This window comes from Eschrichtius robustus, chromosome 1 (genome assembly GCF_028021215.1).
Source record: "Eschrichtius robustus isolate mEscRob2 chromosome 1, mEscRob2.pri, whole genome shotgun sequence".
NCBI lineage: Eukaryota > Metazoa > Chordata > Mammalia > Artiodactyla > Eschrichtiidae > Eschrichtius > Eschrichtius robustus.
This window is the reverse complement of record NC_090824.1, coordinates 127,752,938-127,780,925: the sequence shown is the minus strand read 5'-3', so window position 1 is coordinate 127,780,925 and position 27,988 is coordinate 127,752,938. Positions and strand designations below refer to the sequence as shown.

The following is a 27,988-nucleotide window of genomic DNA, read 5'->3' as shown; positions in this document are numbered from 1 at the left end:
CAATTCATCAGCGCCGCTCATTACCAGGTGTCACAGGTTGGGTTCTCTGAGAAGACTTTAAGATGGAGCTTTAGGTGCAGAGTGTTTATTAAGGAGGCCCTTGGATCAACACCTGTGGAAGGGAGGTGAAGAACCGGGTGTGGGCAGAGGGAGAAGTTGAGCTGTGGTGCAGATCCAACCCCATGGGCACTCTGGAGAACATGTGCCCTTGAGGGGTGTCCTGAGTGGGGCTGAGATGGACAGGCCTTTATATTCCTGCCTCAGTGAGTCAGGCGACGTGGGCCACCTGGGAAGGGCTGTAACCTTAGTGAAGCAGCTCTTGGCAGCTGGAGCCATCCCAGAAGGCCTGACAGTACTCCCAACCACTGGGGCAGCAAGTCCTTCCTAGAAGGAGGATCTGGGCGCTGCATCTCCCTGTCCAAAATTTGACACACGGCTGTCACCTCCCCGACCCACTCCAGGCACAGTCCCTGGAGGCAAGCTAACCTAGAGGCTGAGTCAACCCTGTACCTTTGCCTCCCTCCTCCCACCCCAAACAACCTCCAAGGCCACCATCTTCAGCACAGACCCCAGGGCTAGCTGAGTTCAGAGGGTGTTTGTAAGCTGGGGGTGGGGTAAGCTCAGGCTGGGGTGCAGGGGGCTCTAGCTGGAAGCCGGGGCTCTGGGTTCCCTGCGTGGCCTCCTGATGCTGGTCCTCAGAGAGCAAATACTGCCCCCAGGACAGGTTTTATAGAGCTGTGGGTTTGTGTGTTGGTTGTCACACTGATGGGGCATGGGGCCCCGTTAGTGGGCAGGGAAATGGTCCTGCAACAAAAAACTGTCCCAGGTCCCCAGTTGGTGAAAAACCTTTCTAAATCTCCAAGTTGAGAACATAACTCTGTTTTACATATAAACACAAAGTGTTTTGTTGTACGGCTTTAAAAGCATACACCTAATTTTCTAGGAATGCAACTACTACATAAATCAAGGGAAGGTGCATACTTTGTTTAGTTTGGAATTTTATCAAAAAATATCCTCTTTCAGAAAATTGTGTCAGGTATTTGACTCACCAGAACAACACCCCTGAATTCACCTGCGTTTCACCTGTCATGTTCTTAATGCTTCTATTTATAGCTAAAGCCAGGGGTCATTAAACATGCCAAGGTCTTCCTAGTGTAGTGATGCTTAAACATTACAGACTGAAAAAATTTTATTTTATTGTCAATGACTTTCTTTTAATTTCTCCTTTACTTTACAATTAAGGCAGTATATTTGTTTTTTAATTATGTGTCTGGATTGGTTGTAATATCTGTGACTTTCTTTTCAAGATGATAAAAGGGGCGCCCACAATACTTTATGTTAGAAGGAGGGTGATGGGTCTCACAGGTTAAGAACCTCAGACCTGGGTGAGTGTCCTCCTCTTGGGCCTGACCTATCTCCCAAACTCACCCCATCACCCCTGACCACTGCCACCACCGCCACCATGGAGAGGTGGGCTCTAGGACCTGTGGGAGGAGGGTGCCCTCTGCAGGCTGTCAGCCTTTCTTTCTGGAAAACAGGGCCAAAGGAAGCCCTGGATTTGATGATTCAATCTGGGACAGAGCCAACTGGAGTGATCCTTATCTCCCCATGTCTGTTTCCAAAACACCCTCCAGATTCACCGTCATTGATCTTGAGCCCTCCTACCATACTACGGACCTAGGTGGAGGTGCAGAGGGGTGACGGGGAAGGGGAGAGGTGGAGCTGGCCCCCTCGCCCTTCCATGGGAGCTTAATGGAGTTTAGAGCCCAGAGGCAGGCCTCTCCCAGCCTGGCCCACTTCATGGGGACAGCTTCCAGGCTTAATTCCCACTCTTCAAGGCCATTTCAAGGCCGAAGATTTTTGCAAGGCCTCCCTGGGTACTTCAGCCAGTGATGATGGGCTCAGGCTGGGTATTTCCCAGGGCAGAGGCACAGAGATGCGCCCACCACCTAACTGAGCTTACAGCATCAGTGTGTGTCTGCAGGGGGCGTGAGTGTGTCTGAAAAACCAGGAAGGTGCCTCAGGGCTAAGGAGTAGGGCTACGAGTAAAATACAGGATGCCCAGTTCACTTCTATTTCAGATAAACAGCAAATGATATTTTTAGTATAAATATGTCCTATGCAATCCTTGGAACATACTTATGCTAAAAAAGTGTAAGTTGCTCATCTGAAATTGAAATTTAACTGGGTGTTCTACATTTGTATTTGCTCATTCTGGCAGCCCTCCTTAGAAAACAAGTCCATGTGTCTGTGTGACACAACATTGTTAGTGTGACTGTGTGAGTGTGTAGGAGCCATGCACAAACCCCAAAGTCACCGTGGGAAGGCACACATGGAAAATGCTACCACAATGAAGGCCAGGTGTGAGGCGCGTGCTTGTCAGTGAAAGGGGGTGGGTCAGCCCATGTGGACCCAGCCTCGAATCCTGGGCCTGTAACCCAGAGATTCTCAACCTTAGTGGGGCTCCAGGGTCCTCTAGGGTTCAGATTCCCAGAACTACCCCTCCACACACATGCACACCCCACTCCCAGATTCTGGCTCATTCAGCCGGGGATGGCAGCTGGCTCCTATTTCTCACATACCCTTCACTGGGTCGCCAGTTTTGTCATCAATGCCAGTTGAGGCCTGGATCTGGGCCTTGAGGAGTGGGAAGCAGGCAGGGGACTTCCTCAGAGGTGAGTGGTGGGCTCAGACCCCCAGTGGCTGCACTGGCTGGGGCCCGGCTTATCTTCTGAAGTTGGCAGTCCAGCTTCCTGGACAAAGGCCATCCTCCATCCTCCTGGTGGTCTCCTGCCTCCCTGTGGAGAGGAAGATTCTAGCATGAATGACACTGTTCTGATGAAGAAACTGAGGTCACAAGACAGGGCCAGGACTGGAACCCAGCTTACCTGAGTGCAAGCTGATGGAAGGACCAGGCTCCAGCGTGATGTCCACCAGCCCCAGCCTGGGTCTCCTCACCCACCTCCCCTACCCACCAAGGAAATGACCGCCATTGGTTCTGTGTCTCCCAGCCTGGCCAGGCCCGATTTCAAACAGCCTGTTGTGCTGTCCCTTCTCAGCCCATGTGTTCCAAGTCCCTGACCACCTCCTCCTCCCCCCCTCCTCTGTGCTAGGTAATGTTCTGCACACTGGCTGTCCCTGCTCTGACCGCACCATGTCAGGATGACTGTCTGCAGCTCCCTCTACAGCTGAGTGCTTTAAGGGTCCAGACCCGCTCCCCTGCACCACCGCGTCCCTCGGCACGGTGTTCCGGGAGTGTTTGAGGAATGAATGGGGGGAACTGGTCTCATCAAATGGCCACCAGAACTGACTTCTCACACTGTCCTCAGGTGCCTGAATATCAAGAAGCCCAGTATCTGCAGACCCCATCTTCCAGAAACCTAAGACTATCAGCTGTAGGATGCGAACGCCTTCTGATTAGAAATGAACCAAAACAATCACACGTCAGTGCCACACTGAACGAGGCAAAGTCCTTAAAGTTCAATGGAATGGATATTTAAACATCTTAGGGTCACATAGAATTCAGAGGCCTTAGGGCTAAATGAAAAATTCTATTTGTATAGAGTTATTAGTTTCCTATTGCTGCTGTAACAAATTATCACAAACTTAGTGGCTTACAACAAAACCAAGTTATTAACTTACAGTCCCAGATAACACAAATCCCAAATGGGTCTCACAGGGCTAAAATCAAGGTGTTGCAGAGCTGCATTCCTGCTGGAGGCTCTAGGATAGAATCTGCCTCCTTACCTCCTCCAGCTTCTAGAGCCATGCTGGCTCATGGCTCCCTGCCAGCCAGCAATCACATCACTCCAACCTCTGCTTCTGTTATCACCACTCCCCCTCTGACTCTCCTGCCTCCCTGTTTCTCTTATAAGGACCTGTGATTACATTGGACCCACCTGGATAATGCAGGCTACTCTCCCATCTCAAGATCCTTAACTTAATCACGTCTGTAAAGTCCCTTTTGCCATGTAAGTTATATATTCACAGGTTCTGGGTGAATATGGTTAGGATATGGACAACTTTGGGGCAGTGGTATTATTCCGCCCACCACACCCAGTTTAAGAGTCAAAATGCAATCAGGTTATCAGCCTGAGAGGGGAGCTGCACCAGAACTGGGAAGTGTGTGTAAAATTTGGCACCAAGGATACGGGCTACTTGGGACTTCCCTGGTGGTCCAGTGGTTGGCAGTCTGCCTTCCAATGCAGGGGACGCAGGTTCGATCCCTGGTTCGGCAACTAGGATCACACATGCCGCGGGGCAACTAAGCCTGTGCTCGGCAACTACAGAGCCCGCGCGCCACAGCTAGAGAGAAGCCCGAGCACCGCAATGAAAGATCCTGCATGCCACAACTAAGACCTGATGCAGCCAAAAATAAAATAAATAAATAAATAAATATTAAAAAAAAAAAAAGATACGGGGTACTTGACCATGACATTGATATTAAGAAGTAATCTGTATATGTTCGGTATTTATAATGCTTGTAATGTATAAGATAATTTGGTCTTTTAGAGTGACGGCCTTTAACCATTGAAAGTGTAAAACTGAGTAATTTAAACTGAGGGTTTTAAGTTGAACGCTTAACGAGTTTATATACAATACTAGAACCTATAAGAGAACTTTAAATTCACCATATTTTAACTTTTACTATTATTTAATTTAGATTTTTTTTTAATGAGTTTAACTTAATTGGTTTTATAAGGATTACTTAGTACTCAGGAAGGAAGCTCTTCTTGGTTAAGTTAGAAATGGAGTACTGAAATAGGAAGTCTCATTTTTGAACAAAGTTTAAAATACTTTAAGATATTTGATTGAGTTTATACACTGGACCAAACATTATTCCAAGACCTCTCAAAGGAGGTTCTTAAAATTTGCTGCACATAAAGAGAATATCAAGATTTGCAAGCTGAACTTAAAGTCTAGAAGGAAACCCCTAGTTTCAGTTGCCCTTTAGCTAGAGGGGAGAGGTGTTGTGCTGGGACAGCCACAAGAGCCGGAGGAAAGACTATAGTGAGGTCCCAAAGAACTGCGTAGACCTGGGCCGTCACGTCAGGCAATACTGGATGGATGCCTCTGGCTGCATTTTTTTTTTTTTAATTCATATTGGTATTGTTGTTTTGAATTTTTTTTTTTATTTCAGAAAAAGCAAATAAGTACTTTTTTAAAAATTTATTTATTAATTATTATTATTATTATTATTTTAAAAGAATTATTTATTTATTTATTTTTGGCTGTGTTGGGTCTTCGTTTCTGTGCGAGGGCTTTCTCTAGCTGCGGCAAGCGGGGGCCACTCTTCATCGTGATGCGCGGGCCTCTCACTATCGCGGCCTCTCTTGTTGCAGAGCACAGGCTCCAGAAGCGCAGGCTCAGTAGTTGTGGCTCATGGGCCTAGTTGCTCCGCGGCACTTGGGATCTTCCCAGACCAGGGCTCGAACCCGTGTCCCCTGCATTGGCAGGCAGATTCTCAACCACTGCACCACCTGGGAAGCCCTAAGTACATTTTTTTTAAGTATAATCTTTTCAGTTTAAAAAAAATGGGATACAGTTATAGGATCAAAAAATATAGTAGGAACACTATCATGTTAGAATTGAATTGGAGAGGAATTTTACTTTCCGTAAAGGCAGATTTAGGTGACTCAGACCCACCTTGCTAATGAAGGCGACTTAAAAAAACTGGCCATGGCCCTTCCCTCCCTGGTGGCGCAGTGGTTAAGAATCCACCTGCCAGTGCAGGGGACACGGGTTCGAGCCCTGGTCCAGGAAGATCCCACATGCCGCAGAGCAGCTAAGCCCTTGCGCCACAACTCCTGAAGCCTGCGCGCCTAGAGCCCATGCTCCACAACAAGAGAAGCCACCGCAATGAGAAGCCCGTGCACCGCAACGAAGAGCAGCCTGCGCGTAGCAACAAAAGAACAGCCAAAAATAAATAAAACTAAAAAAAAAAAAAAAAGAGTAAGGGTGGGAATTCCCTGGCGGTCCAGTGGTTAGGACTCGGCACCTTCACTGTCAAGGGCCAGGGTTCAATCCCTGGTTGGGGAACTAAGATCCCACAAGCTGCGTGGCACGGCCAAAAAGAAAAAAAAAAAGAAAGGATAAGGGTGAACCAGAAACAAACGGGCCTTCCCAAGTTCTACACTCTGGCTTTGATTATCTGGGTAAGTCATGAGCTCTTCAGCCTTGAAACTGGACTAAGGTGATCCTGGAATGCTAATGCCCTGGATGCCTGGCAGAAGCTCACTAGAATCCTAACTGAAGGACAATGACATCCTTTTAGGCCTCAAGTAATTTTTTTTTTTTTTTTGTCTGCATCTCTGGGGGTGGAGCCCAGGTGATTCTAAGATATAACCAAGCTTGAGAACCATCAGACAAGCCCATGGCCCACAGCTGGTGGGAAGCAGAGCCAACACAAGAATTCCATGTCTTAGGGGCGTGCTCTTTCTTTCATCCCAAGAACTGGGGAGTCCCTGGACCACTGGCTCTTTGGGGTCCCACAAGCTGCAAGGCAGTGCTGGATGCGTGGGCTCCACAGACAGTCTTGGCTTCTGTGAGGCCAACATGCTTCCTCCTTGTCCTTCTCTGACTCCAGAACTCGGGCCCAGACAGCTAAAGCCCAGGGGACAGCGGGTGACTCAGACACTTCCTGTTTTCTTGGCTACAATGACAAGGGGATGGAAACAGCCCAGGCAGGGGTTCATGGCCTAAGAGAGGGGTCCTGGAGAGAGGAGGAGGTGGGAGCTGAGGGCCCCCTGCCGTGAGATGTGGGAGCGAGCCGGGCAGAGCCACGTGGGATGGAGATGAGGTGGTTGGTTGGGTGGCCAGGTCAGCAAAAGAAGGGAGGATTGGGGGCCAGCTTTTCGTAAAATGTGCAGATTTTCTGAGTCCTTAGGGGTTGAAAGAGAGACCTCCGGTTCTGTCTGGATGTTTGGTTCAGGCAAGCTGGGAGACTGAGTAGGTCAGGAGGAGCTCTACACAGGGAGGCAAAGGACCTGCGTTGTCCTGTCCCTGCCCTGCCGTGAATTACCGTGTGACCCCGAGCACAGCCCTGGCCATTCTGAGTCCCTGCTTCCTCTTCTATGAAACGGAAAGGGGCTGAGCTCTGAGAGATCCTGAGATTCTAAGAAAAACCCTAACCTCTCTCAGCCTTCAGAGCACCGTGCAGGCTCTGGGGGACTTTTCATGCACGTGATTTTGATTTCAAGTTGCCCACCCTGTGAGGTAGGAGGGGAAAGTGCTATCATTACCTGATGGCTATTGGAGACATAGATGACCAGGAAGACCAAGAAAGATGTGGCCAAGGGCGTGTGGGAACGGGGACCTGGATGCTCCTGGTGGCCCAACTTGGTCACTCCCTTCCTTAGATGACAGCAATTTGGGGATGCTTATGAAAAACCATACATATTGGAATCTTGGCCTCAACTATCTCCTTGCTGGGATCACCCTCTGGAAGTGATCCTAAATTCAGAAAAGGCATGTTGGACAGGAAGATATTCACTAAAGTGGATTTTGTATTAATGAGAAGTTAAACACAGCCCAGACATCCAGCAATAGGAAACTATAGACCGTAGAATGTGTATTAGCTACCTATTTCTGAGTAGCCAGTTACCCTCAAACTTAGTGGCTTAATTAACAAGAATTTATTATCTCAGGGTTTCTGTGGCTCAGGAATCCAGGCACAGCTTGGCTGGGTGCCTCTGGGCCAGGGTCTCTCAGGAGGCTGCAATCTAGGAGTTGCCTGGGGCTGCAGTCATCCCAAAGCTTGGCTAGAAGATCCACTTCCAAGTTCACTCACATGGCTGTTGGCAATCTCAGGTCCTTGCTGGCTCTTGAGGGAGACATCAGTTCCTTAGCTCGTGGGCCCCCCTGTGGCACATCTCACAACATGGCAGCTGGCTTTCCTCAGAGCAAGTGAGCAACCTGGGAAGCGCTCAGTCCTCCTGTGACCTGACCTTGGAAGTGACCTCCCCTCATTTCTGCTGTATTCTCTTCCTTAGAAATGAGTCACTAGGTCTAGCCCAGGTTCAAGGGGAAACAAAAATTACACAAGTGTGTGAATACCAGGGGACTGTAGGGGAGGGAAGAATTCTCCTGACCCTCTTAGGGCCCCTGGATGGATCTGAAAATTAAACTGACAAAGGCAGATTAACAGGAGAAAAGCATGCAAATGTATTTAAGTTTTACGTGACACAGGAGCCTGCAAGAGGAAATGAAGACCTGAAAAAAGTCCTGAGTGTTTTTACGTTCGGTTTGATGAAGAGTGGGCACCTTTATAAACTAGGTCTTTTGCTTTTCTACACATGAATTCATTTATGCATCTTTTTCCTCCCAGTTATTTATCCTCTAAACTTAAGTAACTAATTTTCTGCCCCTGAGGGCTGAGGGGCTGGGTAGGAAGGAGTCCAGGCCTCACATCTGTCCTTGAGCCTGTCTGAGCAATAAGAAGGTATAAATTCTCCCACTGGGACAGCCTCAGGGATGTGTTCCAGGCCAATTGGAACCACTTCTAATCTCATTGCATATTCCTGGGTTTATTGGAACCCGAGGAGTTGCATTTGGGGGTGATCCTGAGGGCAGCATTGTCTGGGGAGGATTTGGTGTAAGGATTGGAGAGGCAGAGGAAGGGACCCAGAGAAAAAGGGGAAAGCTGTTGACACAGTGGAAAGACACCTGAAAGTTGGAGTCTCAGACCCTGGTCATGCCAGTTACTTGAGTGTGACTCTTTCGAGCCTCTGTTTTCTCATCTGTAGAATGGGATGAAAATGAGTAACATGGCCCTTCCTCATTCAGTAGGGTTAAGTGAGATTGATTATGCACAGAAATCTACTCTGTAAACTGTAAAGCTCTTGACCAATGATGGTTTCCTCAGGGATTATCTAGAGCAAATATACCCTCCTCTTGCCACTGAGCTCCCAGCAAGAGTCAAGTCCTTCCCCAACCACGGGCAGAAAGCAGTGTTGACTCCCACATACTGAGCCACGGTTCCATCTCATCTCTAACTGGTTATGTTGGTTAAATGTTGGTGTTGAATATACTTCAGTTAAAAAGAATGAGGTTACCTCTAAAGAAAAACCACTTGGCAACATCCATCGAAAGATCAATTGACTCAGCAATTCCACGTTTAGGAATACACACACGGGTATGAAGTTACATGAACAGGCATATTCATTGCAGCATTCTTTGTGAGAGCAAAGCACTGTAAAGAAAAAAAAAAAATGTCCATCCACAGGCGACTGGTTAGATCAGTTATGGAACATCTATACAATGGAATGCTGTGAAGGCATTAAAATGAATGAGGCAGTGCTGGGTGCACTGATCCAGAAAGATCTCCAACATATATTATAAAATGAAAAAAAAAAGCATGTTGCCAAACAATATTACCAATCTAGCTCTGCTAATGTAGAGCATCAAACAAAACCTCTTCTATGTACCCAATTTGCATGAAAATACAGAGAAAATGCAGGGAGGGACAGTGGTCAGTTGTCAGAAGTGGCCACCTGGGGGAGGGATGGTGGGAAAAGGGAACAAGGAAAAGGGCCTTACCCTTTTTTACTCCATATATTTCAGAGATGGTTGCCATTTCTTTGCAATGTGAATATATTCATATGTTTTCTGTATGGTTTTTTAAACTTAAAAATATATATATATATATATTTATATTTATATACGTAATATATAAAAGCCTTCGAATCTTTCACTGTCTTTGAAATTTTGGATCCCTGGCGATTGTTTCAGAAAACTTCTGAGCCCATGTTTGGAATTTGTGGGTACTTCCTCCTTAGGAGGGAGTCGCCAGCAGGGTTCCGTGAGACCCTCTCTGTAGAAGGACCCAGGCTCCCCTCTTCCAAGATGGCGCCTCATCCCAGGTGATGTGCTCTGCGTAGCTCTGTCAGACCTGTCAGACCAGGACCCCAGACCTCCCCCACCAAGCCTGCTTGCTCCCTGCCCAGGGATGATCCCTTGCGCTTGCTCTCACACCTTCTGTGCAAGGATGAGGGAAAACCAAACCGAACCAAAAAAAACCTTCATTCCTTAAACAACTAGTATGCAATGCTGGATAAAAACAGACAAGATTAGAGTCAAGTGAAGAGACAGACTCCAATCAGTCTCCTAAATAGAAGTGAAATGAGGTCTGCCACAGATGCTCTGGAAGACAGACTCAGAGAATGTTCTGAGGAGAGAAAAGCTGAGGAGGCTTCTCCTCCATTTTTACCGAAACTCCTCCCCTCTCCCCACCCCACATCCTCACCCTTGCCGCCCTTCATGACCTGGAACTTGAAGGCTTGTCTGGGAGGTCTTCGGCAGCTGGCCCAGGGGCTCCCCACGAGCGCAAATGAGGGGAGAGAATGCGAGGCGGGACCTGGGAAATCACTAGCAGATGAGCCCAGACCAAAGTGCTCCGGTGGGAAGCGCTGGCTGGCTGGGCAGCCTAGTTCCAGACACGTCACCATCATCACGGCTTGTTCCAGCCCTCCAAGACCACTATTCAGACCTCCATCCCCTCCCCAACTTCTGCCTGCAGGGGTCCCGGGCAGCAACGCCACTGGTGAGTGGGCTCTTTGGGTTTGGAATTGATGGTTTCACTGCCAATGCCAGTGTCTGGACCAAGAAAAGAATTCTTCGTGTGTGTGCCCTCCAACACTGTGTGTGTGTGTGTATGTGTGTGTACACATGCATACTCTACACACAGGTTCATACTCTATGGATAGGGTATCAATTCATTCCAGATTTACTGGAACAGCCTCAATTTCACATATTTGGCCACCACAAACCATTGAAATATCTTGAAAATTCCACTATGATTATACAGAACTCCTTCAGTCTTGTTCCAAAAAAAGGATTTGAGAACCAGCCTGTAGAGTTGTATATACCTCAGCAGGATTTAAAAATAACAGACAAGGAAATCGCAGAGAAGGGAGAGTAAGATGACACAGAAATGCATAACATGTCCTGTACACATGCTGGAAGCAGGCCACAAACATATCTCAGAATTTCCAAGCAGCCAGAAATCAGAGGGAAAGAAGATGACATGGATTCCTGCTTCTGAGACCCATGGGAATTTCCCCCAAAGTCCTCAGAAAGATGCAGCATGACTCAGTTAGAAAGAAACAAATTCATGTTCCATATCTTAACAGTGGTTTGGTTACACATGACTGCATTTGTCAAAACTCACAGAAGAGCGTGCATTTAAGATTTGTGAGTTTCACTGCAAGCAAATTTTACCTCGAAAACAAAAGAACCATAATATAGTTAATGATATGCCTACCGAAGGGTTTAGGGGTGAAGTGAACTGACACTCGCAGCTTACTTTTGAAATGCATCCAAAAAGCAAGATGAATTGCTGGGTGGAGAGAGGAAAAGAGGGATGGACGTGGGATAAAGCAAGTATAGTCTCAGTGGTGGGCACAGAGTGTGGGCAGTATAAACTTTCCATTTTTCTGTGTGTTTGCACATTTTTATAATACAGGGTAGGGGGTGCTCAGAGAAATGAAGTGGACCTTGGAAGTGACCATCAACACTCAGAAGGTAAAAGGCCCTGGGTTTTGTTCACAGAGCCAGAACTAGCAGCAGCCCTCAAAATCTGCTGACACCCTAGGCACCTTGCCCTCAGGCAGTGACTGGTGTTCTGGGGAGCGGAGCTTTGGCCTCAACGGACAGAGAGGCCTGGCTCCTGCAGAGCCCACAGCACAGAGGGATTTTGGCATCTCCCAGACAAAGCTCTCTGATCATGGAAACCCCTTGTCAGAACATCAGGGAGCGTCTACCCTCTGAGGCTCTGTGCCTCGCCCAGAGAGCCCTTGTGAGTGGCAGAGCTGGATTTCAGCCTTCACAATATGATGGCATTGATGATGGAGATAGTTTTTTGTTTTTGTTTTTGTTTTTTGGCCACACCACGTGGCTTGCAGGATCTCAGTCCCGGGACCAGGGATTGAACCTGGGCCACGGTAGTGAAAGCGCCAAATCCTAACCACTAGACCACCAGGGAACTCCCACGGCGATAGTTTATTGGGGCTTTTCTCTCTGCCAGGCACCGCATAAAGCATTTACATCTATCATGTCATTTAATGCTTAAATGACCCTATGAAGCAGGCACTATTGTCATCCCCATTTTTTTTTTCCAAGCATGTATTTATTTATTTATTCATTTATTTAGTTTTGGCCGTGTTGGGTCTTCGTTGCTGTGCGTGGGCTTTCTCTAGTTGCGGCGAGCGGGGGCTACTCTGTTGCGGTGCGCGGGCTTCTCATTGCAGTGGTTTCTCTTGTTGCAGAGCACGGGCTCTAGGCGCGTGGGCTTCAGTAGTTGTGGCACACGGGCTTAGTTGCTCCGCGGCATGTGGGATCTTCCTGGACCAGGGATCGAACTCGTGTCCCCTGCGTTGGCAGGTGGATTCTTAACCACTGTGCCACCAGGGAAGTCCCTGTCATCCCCTTTTATATATGAAAAATGGCTCAGAGAAATTCAGTAACTTGTATGGAACACTCAGCTGGCAGATACTGAGCTGGGATTCAAAGATATACTTGACTCCAGAGACTCTGATCCTAACCACCGCCCTCTTCTGTTCTACAGGCCACTCTCCTCATCCCTCCCACCTTTCCCCCCACTCTTCTCCCAGTGGTTTGTCACAGAGGACTTGTCTGCTCCATCCTCAGAAGAAAACTCAGGAGAAAGTCTGACTCAGGCCCATAGTGCTCCTTATAAACCAAGCACCCCACTCCTGACCCTGTACTCCTGCTTCCCAGGACAGCTCTGCACCCCAGGATAGGCTCCTTTCCCCAAGAGAAAGGAGACACACACACACACACACACACACACACACACACACACACACACATACACACAACACCCTGATGGGCTCAACCAGCCCCACTCTCATCCCTGCAAATCCCCTGCCTCCATCCCAGCCCGGCTCCTGCAGAGACAAGACAACCTGAAAACAGCCTGTCACCTCTTTAATGAACCCAGACCTGAGGAAGACTCCAGACAGCTGGTAGCCAGCCTCCTTAGAGGAGGAAATGAAGGCCCAGAGAGGGGTAGTGGCTGGCCCAATGTCACACGGCACTAAACTTTGTCTCCTGGGACTTGTCCCCTTAGCTCCGGGCTGGGCAGGGCTGAGTTGGGCTGCAGAGCTGGGGGGAAGAAGTGAGGGTTGGATGGGGCCTAGAGGCCCCTTCCTCTCCAGAGAGAGAAAGATTAGCTCCTAGGACCAAGGAATAGAATGGCTGGGCCCTGCAGTGTCAGCAGGGATAGTAGCTCTCATTCTAGATAGGGAGCCTCAGTCCCAGAGAGGAAGTGCCTGTCACTGGAGCCCATGGCCAGTTCCTGGAGACATGGACCCCCAATGTCCTTCCCACGCCAGCCCCTCGATTCCCTCGGAAGGATCCAGAGGTACAGAGCGGGCTGAGCTGAGCCTCTCCCATACCCACACCCACTGCGCCCCTGTGCCTTGGACGGAAGACCAGACATTTTGCTTTTACCAAGTCCCTTCCTAAAAGTCATAGAGCTTAGACTCTGGCCTGGGCCCTACAGAGGCTGCTGGCAGAGGGACCCCCACTCTGCAGCCCCTTGTGGGGAGGGAAGAGGGGGAAGATAAAGAGGGCCACCCATCCCGCAACACGCTTGCTCTTCAGCCAGGCCTGGCCTCCAGGGACTTTAGGACACCCCACCCACCCAAGGGAAGGGTTCTACCCTCGTTGCTCCAAGCCTCCAGCAGGGCCCAAGGAGCCCTGGAGTGGGATGGGGTTGGGAGGAGTGAGGGTGGGTGGTGGTCACCCAGCTGTGAGGCCCAGGCTTCCAGCTTGGAGCCTGTGGGGAACGGGGATCAGACGGTGGAGACCGGGTCTGCAGTCAGACCCCAAGCAGCCCCTGGCCAGGCCGGGCTGACGAGCCCCTCCCTCATCACAAACACTAGGCCCCTGGCTCTGAGCGAAGGGGGCATTTTTCAGAGATGACATCAGGTCTTAAAGTTTTATGTTTCCTGCCAACCTCAACCTGGAGAGCAGAGTCCCCAGGGCCCACAGGCCTGGCAGGGCAGGTAGCAGCACCAGTGCGAATACCGCACCACTGGCCTTGGACTCTCACGGCAGTCCACCCACAGAAGAGGTGGCCGCGAGGGTGACGTCCAGTGGTCTGCTCACCTGAGGACACAGCCCTGCCTGGTCACGGTAGAACAGATGCAAGAGGAGAGAAGATACCAAGCTGCCAGGTCCCCAAACACACCTCAGAGCCTTTGCTCATGCTGTTCCCTCTGTCAGTTCCCATGCCCTCCGTGCTCCATGCCATCTAGCGAGTGCTTCCACATCCTTCAAGTATCTTGTCCAATGTCCCCTCCCTCTGAAGCCAGCCCTACCTCCCTGCGCCTCTACAGTGTTCTGTCCATCCTTCCATTAGAGCCCTGATCCCTGGCACAGTGTTTATTTTTATTTATTGATTTGATTTGATTTTTGCACAGCGCTTAAAACCACCTCACTTTCACACCCCCTCTGGCCTCCCTGTCCCGCAAGATCCCCAACCCCTGGAGGACTCAGACCAAGTCCCACCTCACTCTGGCAGAAAGAAATTAATCAACTACAAAGGGGTGATAAGACCTGCCCCGTTAAGGAGCTACAGCGGGGCTTAGCTGAAGGCAGGGAGGCTGGAGGTTGAGTGAGATGCAGGGAACCTCAAGTGGGGGGGGGATATGGAGAGGTGAGGGCACCATAGTGAAGGAAGCACAGTGGGGGACCTCCTTGGCAGCCTGGGTGGGGAGCAGGAGGCGCTGAGCTTCCAGGGAGGGTGTGATCTAGCTGCCACTCGTGATTTTTTTTTTTAATATACCTTCTTTTTTTTTTTTGGCTATGCAGGGAGGCTTGTGGGATATTAGCTCCTGGACCAGGGCTCTATCGACCCGGGCCCACAGCAGTGAAAGCGCCGAGTCCTAACCACTGGACCGCCAGGGAATTCCCCAGACAGTTGTGATTCAATGAGTGAGTGAGTGAAGGAATGAATGAGGGATCCAAAGAGAGGAGGGTGATGTGGGAAAACCATATTTACCTCCTACAGTGAACTTTCTCTGGCAGCAGGAAGGGGTGGACACAGTGACAGATGCCCACACACACTACTCCCTGCCCGGCCACAACCTGGAGTTTCATAGGCTAAGATGGGCTGAAGGCGGCACACTGGGCCCAGAAGGGACCAGGGGACTGGGTCACTGCTCCTCTACCCTGGGAGGGGGCCAACTGGATGCCCCGGGCCCAGGGCCAAGCTGCCTGGCTGCTGACTCAGGCCCCGCTGGCCAGCTCAGCATTCCTGCCCTCCCCACTGAATTGGGGCTATTGAAGCTCTTTGTAGGGGGGTTAGGCCACTGGTCACGCCCCCAACCAGAGCCTTCGCTGGGCTGAGGGCTCTGCTCTTGGGGGGGGCGCACAGGCCCTGGGGGGCTCAGTCTGACAGTGCTCTGGCCACCAGCTGCTACTCTGGGGGTGTCTGGGACCGAGGACAATCCTGGGTAAGCTGGCTAGGCTGGCATCAGAGAGGGGAGCCCAGGGGAAGGGAATTGCCCTGACCCTTAGGACAGAAGACCCTGGGATGGTGACCCTGCTCGTGACCCCCGGCTTGCGGAGGTGTCTCTCTCTGTGCACAGGCCACAGTGTGTAGGTGGGGTGCTGCAGGGGCTCTGTGGGCTGTCCTGCCAGCCCCATCAGACTGGAGCGTCCCTAAGGCAGAGTGGTTTCCCCATCAGACTGAGGCCATCACAGGGTATAGGCTGGGTCTCCCCCATAAGACAGGGACAGGGGTGGTTTGAAGCGTTGCCTATCAGACCCAGAGCTCCCCATGCCCGGTCTTTGTCCTCCTTAGTGTTTAACTTGGGAATCATATCTGGAGCCCAGCCTCAGCCTGTGCTGGTGGGTCCCAGCAAAGCCAAGGACTAGCTGACCCCAGAAGAGCCAACGCTTCTCTAGATAACTGTGCCTCCACCTCGTCCCACCTCCTCCCCTCCTTTTTCCCCAAGCCAGGATCTGCCCCCCAAGCCCTGGCTGCATGGGCCTACACCTGTCAGATGTGCTTTCTCGGGTATGGGGGAGAGCCGGGTGCCATGAAGCCAGTGAGGGCTGTCACTCTTTGGTGGGTGCTACTGCTGGTGTCCAGGCTGGGGGCCACCAGGAAGGAATCCCTAGAAGAGGCCTCCTTCTACTATGGAACCTTCCCACTTGGTATGTCCACTCCTCCGTTGGTCTGTCCGTCTGTCCATTTGTCTGTCAGCTTGCCTACCTTGGCTGACTTGTCAAGGAGTTTGGTGTTTTAGCTTCCTTATAGGTAGGATGGGGAAAATAACCCCATGTAGTTGTTCCGAAATAAAAGAAGTTCCTAACAGATTCTTTTTAAAGTTACTGTATAGATAGTAAATGCAAATCAGAGCTAAAATGGTGCAGATAAATGCTTTTAACGTATTGTGTCTCCCCCCTCCCCCCGCCCTACCACACATGCTCCCACTCCTAGGGAGACAGGGCAGGCTGCTGGGGAGGGGGCTCACCTTGTGGCCTGGGGGGCACAGCCCAGGGTCCCAGTCCTGGGTGGGGAGTGGGAGGGGACTCAGAGCCCAACTTGGGGTCTCCATTTGCAGGCTTCTCCTGGGGCGTGGGCAGTTCCGCCTTCCAGACTGAGGGCGCCTGGGACCAGGACGGGAAAGGGCCCAGCATCTGGGACACCTTCACGCACAGCGGGAAAGGGAATGTACTTGGGGAGGAGACTGCAGACGTGGCCTGTAACGGCTACTACAAGGTCCAGGTGAGTGATGGGTGCACGTGTGTGTATGATTGAGCATCACCTAGGGAGAGTTGGGAGGTGACAGACATATTGGGGGAACCCAAGTGACAATGTCAACCAAGTGCTCTGCTAAACATCCCCAATCCCAGTGCAGCCAAGCCGGGGCGGGGGGGTCGGTGGTGACTGGGGCTTGGGGAGGGAGTGCCAGGATGTGGGAAGGTGGATGAAGGAGGAAAGGAAAGCTGGGCCCCACCTGAGCCAGTGCCTTAGTCTAAGCGATGGGCAGCTGAAGGGCTGAGGCCATGACCCCAGGGCCTACAGGCCACAGTAGCCTGAAGCCCTGGTCCCCGCATGGGAATGGGCCCCCTGTGGGGAGAGCGGGACCAGCTCATCCTCTGTCCCTTTGCTCAGCACCCACTTTCCTCTCTGGATTGGGGATCCATCACCCTGATGGATTTCTCAAAGCATCCTCATAGCCTGCATTTTACTTGACTCCTGGCATAGCCCCAGGAGGAAGCGGGGGCAGGTGGCGTCACGCCTGCTGCGTAGATGAGGAGTACGTACAGGAGGAGCCCTGGTGGGGTCCCGCTGACCCTGCCCTGCACCCACCCCTGTCTGCACAGGAGGACGTCGCTCTGCTGAGGGAGCTGCACGTCAGCCACTACCGGTTCTCCCTGTCCTGGCCCCGGCTCCTGCCCACGGGTGTCCGAGGTGAGCTAAGGCCACACCGCCCCAGCCCACGAGCGGCCCCTTTTGGCCGTGTTGGCTTTGTGGGGACACCACAGAGTCCTGGGCGGGGAGAACAGCCCATGAGCACGGTTTCCCCAGCAGCAGCTCTCACGGGTTCTGCAGGTAGCTGGGCTCCCAGGAGTAGCTATTCCACCATCTGAGACCCGAGTGCTGGTGGGCTGAGGGCGCCTTCAGGCCTACAGAAAGCTCCAGGTCCTAGGAATAGTGCACTTCAGAAGGTCAAGACCAAGATCCTTTCTCATCAAGTCCCCCCCTTTTATTTCGCCTTCAGCTGACGGGGTGAACAAGAAGGGGATCCAATTCTACAGTGACTTCATTGACGCCCTTCTGAAGAGTAACATCACCCCCATCGTGACCCTGCACCACTGGGATCTCCCACAGGTGAGGCCGCGCGGGCTCAGAGGCCCAAGGGGCGCTCAGCTCAGCAGGAGGGAGCCTGATCTGGGCACTTGGGGTTGCCAAGGTGGGGGCAAAGGCTGGGGTCTGGGCTCTGGCTCGGGACAGGAAGATGGCACGGAGTGAAGAAGAAATCTCCCAACTTACCCACGGCAGGGAGGTCCCACTGGTTTAACTGATGTTTGCAATAAGTGGTAAGCGCAGATTTTGATGTTTTCCAAAACATTTGGCCTGGAAATGACAACTCAGACTATAAAGAAAGAAGCATCTTTTGAGTAAGAGTTGATGGAATAATGAGCGAGTTTGTTTAGCCTTTTCTCCCCCAGGTTGTTAGAACCGTATGTGCTCATATACGAGCGCCCCCTCCCAAGCGATTTCCATAAAGCCTCAACATGCTTAAGAACCTCACAGTTAGACATCACTATTCAAGCAGTTTTTTCATTCGTTCAACAAGGCTCTGTGGAGATCACGGCCCAGCTGGCAGAGGAGCCACTTATGTACCTCTCTGTGACACAGGGTGGTGGGAGGTCATTGGCTTCAGGGAGGTGATGGGGAGAAGATGGGTACTATCAATGCTTTAGAGGGCTGGGGCACCTGCTTCTCTCTCCACCCCTCTGTTTGCAGCTGCTCCAGGTCAAGTATGGTGGGTGGCAGAACGTGAGCACGGCCAACTACTTCAGTGATTACGCCAGCCTATGCTTCGAGGCCTTTGGGGACCGGGTGAAGCACTGGGTCACCTTCAGTGATCCTCGGGTAAGCAAGGCCCCCCCTCCAGGTGGGAAAACCCACTTTCCAGGCAGGAGTGTACCCTGTCACTTCTCACGGGTCCTGTGGTCCCCACTTGCCATCCCTGCAGACAATGGCAGAAAAAGGCTATGAGACGGGCCACCACGCACCTGGCCTGAAGCTCCATGGCACGGGCCTGTACAAGGCGGCACATCACGTCATTAAGGTGAAGTGGGTCCTTCCGGGAGTGAAGGCTGGGTTCAAGGTGGAAGGGTGAGTCCCAGCGACAGCTAAGCCCACCCCAGGGCCCGAGTCTGAGCCCAGTCCTCTGCCACGTCACCTTAACATGGTCCCCTTCCCTTCCATGAGGATCTACGAGGTGGTGTCCTGTCATCCAGGACTCTGCTGGACACGGCAGCCCAGACGACACCGTGACTGCTCCCTAGAGCTTGCAATCTAGCCAAAGGGCTGGAGCACATGCATGTGAAAACTTGTCACCTACAGGTCTAAACTCTTTTGTGAGGCATGGTGACAGGAGGAAGTGGGGGGATGACAGTGAGCTAGGGGCGAACATCTTCAGTGACTGAGCAGACGTAAGTGGAGGTTGGTGAAGGACAGCAGCAGGAAGGGGTTAGGAGTGCTTGTCTGATAGCATGGACTTCAGAGGACCTGGAGTTTTTGAAGGAGGAAGGAGAAATCATTTGGAAGCAGCCACAAAGAGCAAGGCAGACACTCTCCTAAGGTATGTGGGGTGTGAGGGGAAAAAATAGCGTCTGCTGGAAAGAGCTGCCGTGGCTGCGGTCTTTAGGGGCAGTCAGGCTCAGTTAGGGCAGAAATTGAGGGGGACATTGAGAGGAGATAACGACGGGTGAATTACAAGGCTACTGGAAAGGCTTGAGAAGCAGGGGAGGGGATTGGTCACATTCCAGGACATACATGAGGGTCCAGGTGATGATGATTGGGGAACAGGGGTGTGAGGCATGATGGCCCCAATGGGCTCTCCACAGAAGGTGAACAATCTGATCAAGCGGGCAGGCAAGGGATCACTGGGGACATACCTCAAATTCACGTCAGTAAGAGAACTTTCTCATCTTTCCCTATTTGGCTTAGGATTTCTTAAACTGTGAATATTTAAAGGGCAGGACTCTGCAGATATCAGTGGGTCCCTGGGAGAGAATATGGAGAGAAGGCAGGTTGGCACATTTTGGATTCTGTTTCTCAAGACTGTTCCGGATGCTTGGTATTATATTTTCCTAACTTCCTGAGCACCTATGCTGAAAGCATTGCCTTGTTACTACAGAGGACAACCAGGAACAAAACAAGATACGTGAGCAAAAATCTTAGAAACAATAAATAACACAAAGTGGTGGCTTATGTGTTTATGCCAGATTTAGAGCAAGTTTCCTCCACAGCACAAAGAAAATGGAGGTCAGAGGAAGGGAGACTATGGATTAGGCTAATCAAGGCTGGACTCATGAAAAGGATAGGACTTAAAATGATCTCTAGAGTCAGGAAGGAGAGAAAGGCCACCTTGGGTTGAAAGGGAGGAGAGAAATGAATGAGGCAGGCACCTCCGATGGACTCCTTTCTCTTCCAGGCCCATGCCCAAGCCTGGCACTCCTACAACAACACATGGCGCAGCAAGCAGCAAGGTGAGCCCCGCCACCACGTGTGCTGAGAACAGACGGGTGACCAGAGGAGCAATGTCACTCTGTCTGCCACCCCCTTTTCTTTCTCTTCTTATAAGGTCTGGTGGGGATTTCATTAAACTGCAACTGGGGGGAACCTGTGGACATAAGTAACCCCAAGGACATAGAGGCTGCCGAGAGATACCTACAGTTCTGCCTGGGCTGGTTTGCCAACCCCATTTACGCCGGTGACTACCCGCAAGTCATGAAGGACCATATCGGTGAGCCACGTCACGTTTTTAAGACTCCAGATACCACAGCAACAGTATTGAGCTCAAGTGAAATGACCAAAAGGCAGGGGGATAGAAGAACACACTGGGTCGGTTTGGGTGAGGCACTCGAGGGTTAACCCAGCTCCCAAAGAATTTAGAACTGGTTATTCAAACTGGGAGGGTGGGGGACATCCAAACAAATTCCTAGACCTGGAAATTGAGAATTTCAGAATCCAGGGGAAAAAAATTAGCAATTCTCTAGGCTGCTCTCTTTTGTGTTCTGTTCTCCTGTCTCCTCCTCCCCACTCCACTCCATCCAACTGTAGTGAAGCAGGAGTGAGAAGTCAAAGACACAGTCATGGGTGGAGTCAGTCCTATTGCTGGTTCTTTCTGCCACTTGAGAAATACTTTCCAAGCTCTAGTTTCCACAGTGTCAGAGAAGAGAATAAAGACAGAGCTCACAAGGCTGTATTAATTTTGATGCTTTTAACTGCCACGTAACAGAAAACTCCAAATAAAATGGCTTGAAAAGTAAGGGATTTATCATCTCACCTGAAATCCAGAAAGGGGTAATCCACAGCTAATTAATACAGCCCTCAGGGTTGTCTTTGAGAACCCAGACTCATTCCATGTTTCCACTCTGGCACTTTTAGCTAGTTCATCAGCCATTCCCCAAGGCCACAGGATGGCTGTAGCAGCTCCAGGCATCACCTTTACACATCAACACCCTGAGGCAGAAAAAAAGGGGATAGTACCATCATATCTGTTTTTAAGAACAAGGAAAATCTTCCCAGGAAACAGCGGTCTACTCCCAGCTGACTTCCCGCTGTGCCTCAAGGGACAGAATTGTCAAATGCCCCAAGGTGCCCTAGACCACCAGGGCTAGAGCCTCAGAGCCTGGGGAGGGGTCAAGACTCCCAGAAAGGATGTGGCCCTTTGGAAGGGGATGAGAGAAGAGGGCATGGAAGAAGATAGGCATGGGTCTATTGGGTAGGCAACCAGCAGTGTCTGGCCATATGAATCTAAACATATAACTGTGATTTAGAGGTATCAGCCCACACCTCCCTAAAAAAGACAAGGATGATGGTGAAATAGGCTATATCTCACACATGAAGGCTATTTTAGATGTTTGACTAAGAATGTTTCAACATTTCAAAAATTTCCCTTTCTAAAGCACCATTTATCAAGACTTGTCTGGAATAGGAGGCAGCAAGTTCTAATTCCAACTCTGCCACTAACCAGTGAGTGATTCTGGGCAAGGTGCTTCACCTCGTCCTGTCTCAGTCTTATCACCTAAAAATGAAGGGATTAGACAAAATAATCTCTAAAAATCTTTTGACAATAACCAGTTCTGTGACATGTTCTGTACACATACACTCAAAATCTTGAGAATGATTTCCTCAAGATGTGTAAGGAAAAAGCCCTCAGGATGGGACAGTGCCCATATGGAACATTCCTGCAGACACACCCCATCATTCACATGCTGTGTTTGCTCTCTTGGGACCCTCAGAGGCCACTGCAGGCGCTACAAGACTGTACTAAAAGGCCAAACTGATTACCTATCATAGAACAATTCTTGGGCTTAAAGCCAATAATCCCAGACCCCACCAACTCCAACTCTATGATAATTCAAGTGGGAACAGAGCTCAATTTTTCCCTTATACAATGTGGAAAGAAGGATCCTCTAAGTAGTTTTTTCTTTTTCTTTTTTCTTTTGTTTCAGCATTATTAAGTATAACTGACAAATAAAACAGTTAATATTTTCTTTAGTAGTGAAAGCATTCTGCCTGAAATCTCATTCACAAATTACTTCCAGGCATCTCAGAAGCACCCCTTCATTCACAATAAATATATGAAGAAAGGTAATTCTAGACGAGTGCTGTCCAATAGAACTTTTGGTGATCATGGAAATGTTCTGCATGTCCTATATCTGTGCTGTTCAATATGATAGCCTGTAGCCATTTGTGTCTATTCAAATTCAAATTAAACAAAATTAAAAATTCAATCCTTCAGTGTGACTGAGTTGAAGCTGCAGTCACATTAGCCATATTCCAGTAGCCACATATGGTGAGTGGCTATTGTAGTAGACACTACAGTGACAATTCCTGTGGTTTTTCTCAAGTTACTACATGTAACTGAAAGTAATAACATGCTAATAATTTAAAGGAATTTAATAATACAATCTTTTCACTCATTTAATCTAAGCCAGCAGTCTCTTTGGAAACATTTTTATGGCTACATTTTAGATCAACTCATAAAAATGTTACTTCTCTTTATACATTGATTTAAAACTTTTTTTGCATGGATTATACAAGGACATGTTTCACATGTTTTGAAGTACAAAAAAGTGAAAAAAGTTAAGCTTTCTTCCCTCCCCCGCCCACTGCTCCTATCCTCCCCAGAAGTAAGTACACTTCCAGAGATGCATTGTGCACGTGTAAGCAAGAACACTGCTGCTCGGTATGTGTATATACTTGCATGTACTGTATGTACGCAACACTCTGAATCTTTGTTTCACTTGAGCATCCGTCTTGGCACTCGTCCTTGTTGGTGTATGAAGCACTGCCTCATTCATTCTCATGGCTGCATAGTGTGGTACTGATGGATATCCCATCATGTTTTTAACCAGTCTCTCCTGACAGACCTTCAGGTTGCTTCTAATCTTTTGCTACTCCATCTGTAATGAAGATCCTTGTACATACATCCTTTTACATGAGTAAAGTGTAGGATAAGCAGATTTAGAATTGCTCGGTGAAAGGACACACACTTTTACAATTTTGAAAGATAGGACAACATTGCCCAACGCAGAGGTGATGTTAGCTTACACTACAACAAGGCCTGAACGTGACCGTGTCTCTCCCCACGCTACCACTGGCCTCCAGTTCCCTTCCCAGAGGCAAGCAAAATTACCAATTTTTGATGTAAGGAATAACCTAGTTCTTTTTTCCAGATAGCTACACAATTGTCCACACACAAGTTACTGAGTAATCTGTGAAAATATTACTTTTAAGCAATATAAACTTAAAAATTTTTGGCTAGCATTCAAATGTCAAAACTCCAGTTTGAAAGGCTAAGGTTGTAATTTCCACACAGATGAATTCCAAAGCCCAGGATCTGGATAACAGCTTTCATGTCAACATGCCAGTATCATCATGGTACATGACAAGAGAATGATTGTGAGAAAATAAAACTTGGTTAAATGCTATTTTCTTCTCTCATTAGGAAGAAAGAGTGCAGAGCAAGGCCTGGATATGTCGAGGTTACCGGTGTTCTCACTCCAGGAAAAGAGCTACATTAAAGGCACCTCTGATTTCTTGGGATTAGGTCACTTTACGACTTGGTACATCACAGAAAGGAGTTACCCCTCTCGCCAGGGGCCCAGCTACCGGAACGATCGTGACCTAGTTGAACTGGTTGACCCAAACTGGCCTGATCTGGGGTCTAAATGGCTACATTCTGTGCCATGGGGATTTAGGAGGCTTCTCAACTTTGCTCAGGTGATTATTACATTAAGCTAAAGGACATTTTTTTACCTGAATTCATGTTCTTATAGTATAAGCTCAGGTGCCTACATTTTAAAGTTAATTTAAAAACCCAGTTACTTATACTTCAGAAGCTACTCGATATAGGCCTTAAAGAAAGACTAAAAAAAAAAGAAAGAAAGAAAGAAAGAAAACAACAAAAAAGACTAACGTGGACTTCTCTAGTGGTCCAGTGGTTAAGACTCAGTGCTTCCATTGCAAGGGGCACGGGTTCGATCCCTGGTTAGGGAAGTAAGATCCTGCATGCCGCACGGCATGGCCAAAAAAAAAAAAAAAAAATGATGAATGTCTACTATGAATAATCATATATATAGATCATATACATGGTTGTTATACATTATATAAATTATATTCATGTAATATAATATGCACATATTTCATATGATTATGTATATGTGTATATATTATATACATATTTATATATAAAACTTTAAAATTCTTATCTCATATTTAGTTATTTTGCTGCTCTTCTCACCTGTACTGGAATATGTGGGAAAGAACAAGACCTGAAGCATGTTTTCTCTAAAATGATGCTGTGTCAAGAAATATATTCTTCTATATGAACTTGCCTGTTGCCTACATTCATCTCTAAATAAACATGTTAACTGGCATCTACTAAACGCTAAACACAACCAATTAGAATATGGCAGCCTTCAATATGTGTTCCCATGATTCCTTTCAGACTCAATACGGCAATCCACCCATATATGTGACAGAAAATGGGGCATCTCAGAAATTACACTGTGCCCAATTATGTGATGAGTGGAGAATTCAATACCTTAAAGGATACACAAATGAAATGCTAAAAGGTGAGATACAAACCGTCTTCACATATCTTCCTATTTAACTTGGGCAAAATTTGATAATACACGATTGACTAAAACGTGTTTCTAGATCTCATAGATGAAGACATTTAAGATTATCTTCGCAATACTATTCTTCCAAGAAAATGAAATATATTAAAAATGGAATGTCTTTGCAGCTATCAAAGATGGTGCTAATATAAAAGGGTATACTTCCTGGTCTCTGTTGGATAAGTTTGAATGGGAGAGAGGATACTCAGATAGATACGGATTCTACTATGTCGATTTCAACAAGAAAAATAGGCCGCGCTATCCAAAGGCTTCAGTTGAATATTACAAGAAGATTATTGCTGCCAATGGGTTTCCCAATCCTCGAGAGGTAGGAATAATTATCAGTGTTACTCATTCTGGATTTTGGAAGAGCTAGGCAGCTGGGGTGCAGAGTTTGGCAAGTGGGCCCATTGTTTCTTCCCCTTTCACCACCTCTCTGCTTATTTGCTTAGAATGGGGTAAGGAAACTGTAAAATGCAATCCTAGCACACAGAGCCTTAAGGGCAGACTAGGGTTATGCAGGAGTCCTGTTTACTTCAGGTTATGACAGTCAACAGAAACTGTGATTTAAATGTTATCCTAAATGTTGTATCTTAATGCAAACAAATACTACCTATTCTTCAACATACATGAAAAGTTAAGTAAATTGAATATATAATGACCATATATAATCTTCACTTCTTTTCCCACCAAATTGTACAGTGATACAAATGCACTGGTTCCAAAATGAGATTAAAAGTAATAATAAAAAAAATCCTTTAAAACCTCCCATTTTCAATAACCTACAAATTTTTCTATCAGCTCTCTATTCTGTATGCTGCTGCACCTAATGGCAGGGAATATAAGTTGTAATTTAGAGTATCTTAATTTTCAAAAAAATCTCATTTGTTTATCAACATTCTTTAGAGTGAGCCTAGTGGGACTATAAATAGAAGCAGTGACTGATAACAATCAGGTATTCACTAGTTTTGCGTTACTAGAAAAGACAGTAATTGCATTATTAGAAAAAGATAGCTAGATTATAAGCTCAAGAATAAAAACTCTGTTCTTTGGCTCCCTCACAATGATGCACATAGGCATTCAATAACTATTAACTGATTTAAACTACGAGCAGATTAAAAAAATATATTTCTTACCCCATATTATTCCAAACATGATTTCAAACAGCAAAAAACTCGTTTAAGACAACTTATCAAGTGGGTTTTTATTAGGTGGAAAGTTGGTACCTCAAAGCCTTGGAAACCTGCTCTATCAACAACCAGATGCTTGCTGCAGGTGAGTTTAATTCTTTGATAATTAAACCATGTAATTACATATGTAATGGTATTACCAAAATCTCAAAATGTGGACCCACCTTAAGTCAATCTTCCAAAACCGCATGATTAGAAATGGACTTTCCTTTACTTTGAAGCAATGTCAAATTTCTATCAGCACTTAAAATTTTTTAAAAATCTACCATGAAAAAGAAATATCTACTCTAGTTTGATTCTGAATCATACTGTAAATTTATAAACCTACTATTTATAAATTTATCTACTCTAGTTTGATTCTGAATCATACTGTAAATTTATAAATCTACTATTGTGTTATAGTGGGCTTTGTTGGAAGGAGGGAGAAATTCAACCATTATACCAAATGGAATGAAGAAAAATCAAACACTCTAGATATTATATTCACTCATTCAGCAAGTAATTATGAAGCAGTCACTATTGACTCAAGGGTGTTTTAAGCCCTGGGGACATAGCAATAAACAACAAGGTCCCTGCTCTCACAGAAGGCATTTCTAATGCAATAGGATCTAAAAGGATCAGAGGTGTAGAATAACCAGGATGTAATCATGCATCAAGAAATGCCAACGCATATCATTTGTTTCTTTGAATTTTGTCTTTCTCTCTATATAAGGGCAACCAGAGAAATACACTTCCTGTTTTAATGAATTCATCTTCCATGTGGTATCAGAGGTGGAAAATGCTAGACCAAATCCTACCAATTCAACTATTTTTACAGGCCAATATACCACTGTCCCCTCCCCCCTCATCTAAATAATCAGGCAAATATTAAAGATGTATATTCCATTAAACTAAAATAAACTTAATGTAGAGACATGATGTAGAATTTACTGTTGAGCCCATGAGCTCCATGAGAATTGGGCCTGTGCCTTATTTATCTCGGTAACCAAGGGCGCCTGGCACAAAACTTAAAAGCAGGTATTTCGTAAATGTCCACTACAATGTTAACGCACGTGAAATATGCTTATCATTTAACTCTTAAAGACTGTTTAGCTGTGTTAAGAATGACCATAAAAATTTTCAATGCAGAAATTCCTATACTTCTTAAGATATACAATAAACATTTTTGAAAGGATGCAAATGTTTTCCAAGGAATTTTCTTTCCTAAATCCCCCCCAAAGAGAATTATAGAAACAGGAATATGGCTGCTAATATTCTGAGTAAGCACTAGCATTGACATACATTTAGACTTTATTACATTACCTATGGAAGACCCAAATTTAAGCATTCTTAATCCATATTTTCTGAAATATCTTACAAAGCCCTCACATAATTTTTTTTATAACATTTAATTTACCAGGTTCTCTTTTATAGCAAATGAGAATAATTAGCAAGTGTGATGATGCCATTTTCCAAGTTTATCCAGACAGCTGAAGCTTTCAGTATGAAGCTGCATTCGCCAAAATGACCACATTCTCATCTGCCATGTTGCTCTCTCCCCCTCCGCAGAGCCTTTTCTAAGTTACATGCAGATCATGACGGAGATCTTGGTACCTACAGTCTGCACCCTCTGTATACTGATCGCTGCAGTTCTCCTGATGCTTCTGCTGCGGAGCCTGAGCTGAGACCGGGTCATCCATTTTGTAGCTGCATCTTTCACAGAGAACCTTCGGGATCTTCTTCAGGATCTTCCTTTTTCTCCTTCGAAGGTTTACATACATCTGTTTTCAGGTTCTGTGATAATTACCTTCCCACCACCTCTCTCTCTCTCTCTTTTTTTTGGCTTGAGCTGAGATTGAAGAATTAGAAAATAAAAATAAGCGTAAATGAAATAAAAATCACCTGTAATCTCA

The 27,988-nt window shown here is 47.6% G+C and overlaps 2 protein-coding genes and 1 long non-coding RNA gene across 10 annotated transcripts in view; 1 reads left to right on the top strand and 2 right to left on the bottom strand.

Annotated features, from left to right (window-relative positions):
- On the bottom strand, positions 1–10,341 carry LOC137771205 (uncharacterized). Of its 2 annotated transcripts, XR_011075338.1 has the most exons (4): positions 10,244–10,341; positions 9,054–9,190; positions 2,583–2,798; positions 1–112 (listed from the first exon to the last, which is right to left on the bottom strand). It is a non-coding gene; the product is annotated as an uncharacterized lncRNA (long non-coding RNA). The 2 variants fall into 2 exon arrangements; XR_011075337.1 differs by lacking the exon at positions 1–112 and having other exon boundaries at positions 1,252–2,798.
- LCTL (lactase like) lies at positions 10,251–27,985 on the top strand. 6 transcript variants are annotated; one of them, XM_068554150.1, is made up of 15 exons: positions 10,451–10,540; positions 11,462–11,520; positions 15,984–16,185; positions 16,596–16,759; positions 17,362–17,449; positions 17,760–17,869; positions 18,509–18,637; positions 18,741–18,836; positions 20,208–20,262; positions 20,358–20,519; positions 23,733–24,007; positions 24,735–24,861; positions 25,035–25,234; positions 26,118–26,181; positions 27,645–27,985. In XM_068554150.1, the coding sequence occupies exons 2-15, from the start codon at positions 11,482–11,484 to the stop codon at positions 27,758–27,760; spliced, it is 1,827 nt and encodes a 608-aa protein (XP_068410251.1). In that variant the 5' UTR covers positions 10,451–10,540; positions 11,462–11,481; the 3' UTR covers positions 27,761–27,985. The 6 variants fall into 6 exon arrangements, with proteins under 6 accessions (XP_068410242.1, XP_068410270.1, XP_068410251.1 ...); XM_068554179.1 differs by lacking the exon at positions 15,984–16,185 and adding an exon at positions 14,836–14,958 and having other exon boundaries at positions 10,524–10,540; XM_068554189.1 differs by lacking the exons at positions 11,462–11,520; positions 15,984–16,185 and adding an exon at positions 14,836–14,958 and having other exon boundaries at positions 10,476–10,540.
- ZWILCH (zwilch kinetochore protein) overlaps positions 26,494–27,988 on the bottom strand; it is a 38,724-nt gene continuing 37,229 nt past the window's right edge. For both annotated transcript variants that reach the window (XM_068554201.1, XM_068554211.1), the window contains exon 19: positions 26,494–27,924. The gene's annotated coding sequence lies outside the window, so the exon portion shown is untranslated. The remainder of the gene's footprint in view (positions 27,925–27,988) is intronic.

Excerpts from the sequence above, each read along its gene's own strand:
- LCTL (XM_068554141.1), top strand. The coding sequence starts at position 10,258 with ATGACCTGGAACTTGAAGGCTTGTCTGGGAGGTCTTCGGCAGCTGGCC. Across the intron at positions 20,263-20,357 it reads ATGGCGCAGCAAGCAGCAAG|GTCTGGTGGGGATTTCATTA; the intron begins GTGAGCCCCGCC and ends TCTTCTTATAAG. Across the intron at positions 24,862-25,034 it reads CACAAATGAAATGCTAAAAG|CTATCAAAGATGGTGCTAAT; the intron begins GTGAGATACAAA and ends ATGTCTTTGCAG.